This window comes from Cebus imitator, unplaced genomic scaffold, assembly GCF_001604975.1.
Source record: "Cebus imitator isolate Cc_AM_T3 unplaced genomic scaffold, Cebus_imitator-1.0 Scaffold119, whole genome shotgun sequence".
Classification (NCBI taxonomy): domain Eukaryota; kingdom Metazoa; phylum Chordata; class Mammalia; order Primates; family Cebidae; genus Cebus; species Cebus imitator.
This window is the reverse complement of record NW_016107434.1, coordinates 4,846,225-4,852,274: the sequence shown is the minus strand read 5'-3', so window position 1 is coordinate 4,852,274 and position 6,050 is coordinate 4,846,225. Positions and strand designations below refer to the sequence as shown.

The following is a 6,050-nucleotide window of genomic DNA, read 5'->3' as shown; positions in this document are numbered from 1 at the left end:
TGACTGTAGCAGCGTACCATAAATACTATATTTATTATATTTTCAGTATCATTCAGTTCAAATTTTAAAATTTTAAAATTCCATTGTGATTCTTTTTGAAAAGTGAATTACTTAGAAATAGTGTTCAAAAGCAGCCAAGCCAAGAGAAAAATCAGAAAGCCAATTTCATTCACAATTGCCACAAAAAGAATAAAGTACCTAAGAATACAGCTAACCAGTAAGGCAAATGAGCTTTACAATGAGAATTACAAAACACTGCTCAAAGAAATCAGAGATGACACAAACACATGGAAAAACATTTTGGGCTTATGGATAAGAATCGATATTATTAAAATAGCCATATTCTCCAAAACAGTTTATAGATTTAATGCTATTCTATCAAACTACCAATGTCATTCTTCACAGAATTAGAGAAAACAATCTTAAAATTCATATGGAACCAAAAAAGCACTAAACAGCCAAGGCAATCCTAAGCAAAAAGAACAAAGCTGGAGGCATCATGTTACCCAACTTCAAACTATGCTACAGGGCTACAGTACCCCAAACAGCATAGTACTTGTGCAGAAACAGGCACATAGACCAATGGAACAGAGTAGAGAGCCCAGAAATAACACACACCTACAACCATCTGGTCTTTGACAAAAATGACAAAAACAAGCAATGGGGAAAGGATTCCCTATTTAATAAATGGTACCAGGATAACTGGCTAGCCACATGCAGAGGATTGAAACTGGATCCCCTTCCTTACAGTATATATTTAAAAAAAAAAAAAAAAAACTCAAAGACTTAAATGTAAAACCCAAAACTATAAAAACCCAGGAAGATAACCTAGACAATACCATTCTAGACATAGGAATTGCCAAATATTTCATAAGGGATAAGCCAAAAGCAATTGCAACAAAAGCAAAAATTGACGAATGTGATCAAAATAAACTTAAGAGCTTCTGCACAGCAAAAGAAACTATCAGCAGAATAAACAGGCAACATACAGAACGGGAGAAAATATTTGCAAACTATACATCTGACAAAGGCCTACTATCTAGCATTTACAAGGAACTTAGGTAAATTTATAAAAAAGAACAACTCCATTTAAAAGTGGGCAAAGGACACAGACACTTTTCAAAAGAAGACATATATGTGGCCAACAATCATAAGAAAAAAGCTCAATATCACTGATCATTAGAGAAATGCAAATCTAAATCACAATGAGATACCATCTCACACCAGTCAGAATATCTATTATTAAAAAGTCCAAAAATAACAGATGGTGGTAAGATTGCAGAGAAAAGGAAACACTTATACACTGTTGGTGGGAGTGCAAAGTAGTTCAACCATTGTGGAAAGTTGTGTGGTGATACCTCAAAGAGCTAAATACAAAACTACCATTCAACTCATCAATTCCATTATTGGATATATACACAGAGGGATATAAATCATTCCACCCTAAAGACACATGCACGTGAATGCTCACTGCAGCACTATTCACAATAGCAAAGACTTGGAGTCAACTTAATTACCCATCAATGACAGATTTGAGAAAGAAAATGGGGACATATACACCATGGAATATTATTATGCAGCCATAAGAAAGAACAAGATCATGACTTTTGCAGGAACATGGATGGAGCTGGAGACTATTATCCTTAGCAAACTTCAGCAGGAACAGAAAACCAAATACTGCGTGTTCTCACTGATAAGTGGAAGCTAAATAATAAGAACTCATGGACACAAAAAAGGGAATGGACACTGGGTCCTACATGACAGTGGAGGGTGTGAAGAGGGAGGGAGAAAGGTAGAAAAAGTAACTATAGAGTACTAAGCTTAGTACTTGGATCACGAAATAATCTGTAAAACAAACCCCTGCGACACGAGTTTATCTATAAAACAAATCTGCACATGTACCCCTTAACCTAAAAGTTAAAAAAAGAGAAATGATTTGTATTGAATTGCTGATGGATTAAATCAAATTCATATGCTTAGAAACTAGATGGGCAATAGGACCTCATTTTGTAGCCTACAAAAACAAATTATATGGTCTAGCAAGGGCTCCATCAAGATGCCCTGCTGTTATATTCTGTCCATAGGAAGGCAAGAAAGCAAGTTAAATGCAGACTTCAAATCACTTTTGAAGTAATGGTGATTCCTAGCACTGAAGAGTTATATCAATAAGCACAGTTGAGATAATTTCATCTAAAAATATTCAAGGAAGTCAATGTATATCCCTGTACAGGTCTGTAGATGGAAATGAGTGATACTTCCATGATCTGGTTTAGAGAACCTGTGATTATGCTTTTTAAAAGATCTTTGTTAGATCAGTTATATCGTCATTGTGAGTCCTTTAATTTATTGGCACAGAGATGACTAGTTTGTCATTATTAAGTTGTTAGGTGTTTATATAGAGATGAGAATCAAAAAGTTAAGATGTTCCACTATGCATGGAATAAATTAGAAATTAAGATATTATCATATGTGTAGATATCATTTTATCCAGCAAAGGATATACATCATCTAAAGGTATGAAATATGCATTAATATATAAGCGATTTTAAAATATCATACTATGTTATGGAACTGTCCTTGCCCATTCTAACTCTCAAATAAAACAAACTATATGCATATTTCTTCTCTCTATATTTTACTATATTCATATGTATTAAATGTATTTTATACACATGTGTATATATATAAAATTACACACACGTGTAGTTTTTGGAAGGGAATGTCAGGTGAAGTATCCTTGGAAAGCAGACTATTTATTAGGTATATAGCCCAGAACTACATAGCTCATCTGAACTTTGCAGTGAATGATGGGTAATTGTATTGTGTTGCTTTTATTGGTTTCCCTTTGGCATTCTTCTCATCAGTACAAATTTCTTTATTTTTGAAATAATACAACCTTCTTCTCCATGCTCACAGCTATCTTATTTCTTCAGGTAAAGTAAAACTACAATTATAAAACTCATTTCTTAACTGAAATAAGAATGTTTCAAAGGATTGCAACACTTCCCTCTGTGTGTTTAAGGGAAAAAAATTTTCAAGGACAACTACATTTACATTAATTAACAATTAAGACTTGAAAACCTATATTTTTTTCCTTGTAAATTTGTTAAATTTCCTTATAGGTGCTGAATATTAGACCTTTTGTTGGGTGCATAGTTTACAAAAATTTCTCCCATTCTGTAGGTTGCCTGTTTATTCTGTTGATAGTTTCTTTTGCTGTGTGGAAGCTCTTTAGTTTAATTAGATCTCATTTGTCAATTTTTGCTTTTGTTGCAATTTGTTTTTGTGTCTTCGTCATGAAATGTCTGTTTGTGTCTATATCCTGAATAGTGTTGCTTAAGACATTAACCTGTCTTTTCAAAAGAAGGCATACATGTAGCCAACAATCATATGAAAAAGTCAACATCACTGATCATTAGAAAAATGCAAATCAAAGTCATAATGAGATACCATCTTACACCAGTCAGAATGGCTATTATTAAAAGATCAAAACACAGTAGTTGCTGGCAAGGTTATGGAGTAAAAGGAACACTTACACACTATTGGTGGGAAAGTAAAGTAGTTCAACCATTGAGGAAGACAGTGTGATGATTTTTAAAGACATAAAGACAAAACTACCACTTGACCCAGCAATCCCATTACTGGGTATATACCCAAAGGAATATAAATTATTCTATTATAAAGATACAGGCATGTGCTTGTTCATTGCAGCACCATTCACAATAGCAAAGACACAGAATCAACCTGAATGCCCATCAGTGTTAGACTGGATTAAAAAATGTCGTACATTTACACTATGGAATCCTTTGCCATCATAAAAATAGCTGGAGGTTATTATCCTTAGCAAACTAACTCAGGTATAGAAAACCAAATACTACAAGTTCTCACTTATAAGCGGAAGGTAAATGATGGGAACACATAGATACATAGAGGAGAACAGCAGTCACTGGGGCCTACTGAAGGGTGGAGGCAAGGAGGAGCCAATCAGGAAAATAACTAATGGATACTAGGTTAAATACCCGGGTGATGATAGAATCTGTACAACAAACCCCATGACACAAGTTTACCTATGAAACAAACCTACACAGGTACCCCTGAACTTTAAAAAGGACTTGAAAACTTTATGATGTCATAAAGAATCGGGCAATATTATGATTTGATCCATTTATCATTTTGTTTTCTAAGTAGTTGCAGAACAATCAAGTATCATTAGCACCCTCTCTAGCTAAGTTAGAATTTGAATAGATATATCATGTATTTTTAAAAATAGAAATAGTGATAACTAATTCAAAGTGATTTTATAAGTAATGCATAATCTAGGTAAAAAAGCTTGCACAGTATTGAGAACATAGGTACTGTTTAATAAATTATGGAAATTATTTTTACAATTATTTCTATCATCTGATAATTTTTGAACATATACAAATAAATATTTAGGTACAATTATTTTGTTCAGCTGGTAAGAATCTAAATGTTAGATTCATAAACATATTTTCATGATGGAAAAACAAAGCATCTGGACTAATAGCTTACAGATATGAATCAATTCAGATATGCATAATTCAGTTTACAGTTTAAAATGTGGTCAAACGAGTGCATACAGTGAATTTTCTGATTCATATCTAATAATTATCTCTTAAATGCACATGCTGATTTAACAGTCTCTTTATGGCATTCTTAATCTCTTTATTTCTCAGTGTATAAATGGCTGGATTCAGGAGAGGTGTGATTACAGTGTAAAACACTGCAAGAAACTTGTCCACCCAAGTGATGCTGAGTGGCCACAGGTAGATAAAGATGCAGGGTCCAAAGAACAGCACCACCACTGTGATGTGGGAAGTACAGGTAGAGAGTGCCTTTGATGCCCCATCTTTAGAGTGCAGGCGCAGACTTAATAAGATATAGGTGTAGGAAATCAGCAAGAGAATGAAGCAGCTTGTTGCCAAAGTCCCACTGTCAGCATTTATCACTGTTCCCAAAGTATGAGTATCCATGCAGGCTAACTTGATCACCAAAGGTATATCACAGAAAAAGCTATCTACTACTCTGGGTCCACAGAAGGGAAGATCCAAAATCATTGCCAGTTGGCTTATGGCATGCACAAAGCCAATGATCCATGATATCAAAACTAACCAGATGCACTTTTTTCTGTCCATGATGCTGGAGTAATGGAGTGGCTTGCAGATGGCCACATAACGGTCATAGGCCATTGTCACGAGAAGCACCATCTCACCCCCTCCAAAGAAATGCACGCAGAGGATCTGACTCATGCAGCCTGCAAAGGAAATTGTCTTATTTTCCTTTAAAAAGTCTGTGGTTAATTTAGGGGTGGTTACTGAGGAAAGGCAACAATCAACAAATGAAAGGTTGGCTAAGAGAAAGTACATGGGGGAATGGAGACGGAGATCAGTGATGATGAGTAGCACAACAAAGAGGTTACCCACAACCGTCATCAGGTAGAGTACAGAAAATGGCAGAAAGAGGAGTGTCTGGAACTCCCTTGAATCACAGAGTCCCTGAAACATAAACTCAGACATGGCAGACTGGTTTGCTTCTTCCATTTAGTACAGTAGGTTTTAATGGGACCTAAAGAAAAAGATATGAACTAAGAACTTCTAGAATAGAAAGACCTTAGTGTCAGGTACTAGTGAGTAGATCAATATGTCTCATTTACAAAACTGAAATCTTAGCACTGTACTAAACTCAAAATTGAAAACAAATGTTTCTTGAATTTAGACGTGTGTACAGCCTTATGACTAAGAAGGGGAACTAACTAGGTGTATCTGGGTAGGTCAAAAACTTTACACATTAGAAGTACAGTTCTTATAGGTATCAAAAAGAAATTATCTGGCAAAAAATATCAGTAGTAAATGTTCTTTATAAATAATTTCTTCAAGCTTTGAGTCTACCTCTCCTTCAGGGAATCAGAAAGACTTGTCTTCAGTGCATAGCTCTAAAATAAAGCTACTTGGAGATTCTTTATTTTACTAGGATAAAACCAGGGCAAGAAACTAAAGCTACGCTTATGGTAAAAACACATACTTCTCAGA

The 6,050-nt window shown here is 34.8% G+C and overlaps 1 protein-coding gene across 1 annotated transcript; it reads right to left on the bottom strand.

The window, feature by feature from the left end:
• Positions 1-3,764: 3,764 nt before the first annotated feature.
• LOC108311915 (olfactory receptor 4K15-like) lies at positions 3,765-5,759 on the bottom strand. The gene has a single exon (XM_017539560.2). It carries the CDS (start codon positions 5,559-5,561, stop codon positions 4,623-4,625), a length of 939 nt encoding a protein of 312 aa, XP_017395049.1. The 5' UTR covers positions 5,562-5,759; the 3' UTR covers positions 3,765-4,622.
• Between the last annotated feature and the right edge of the window lie 291 nt (positions 5,760-6,050).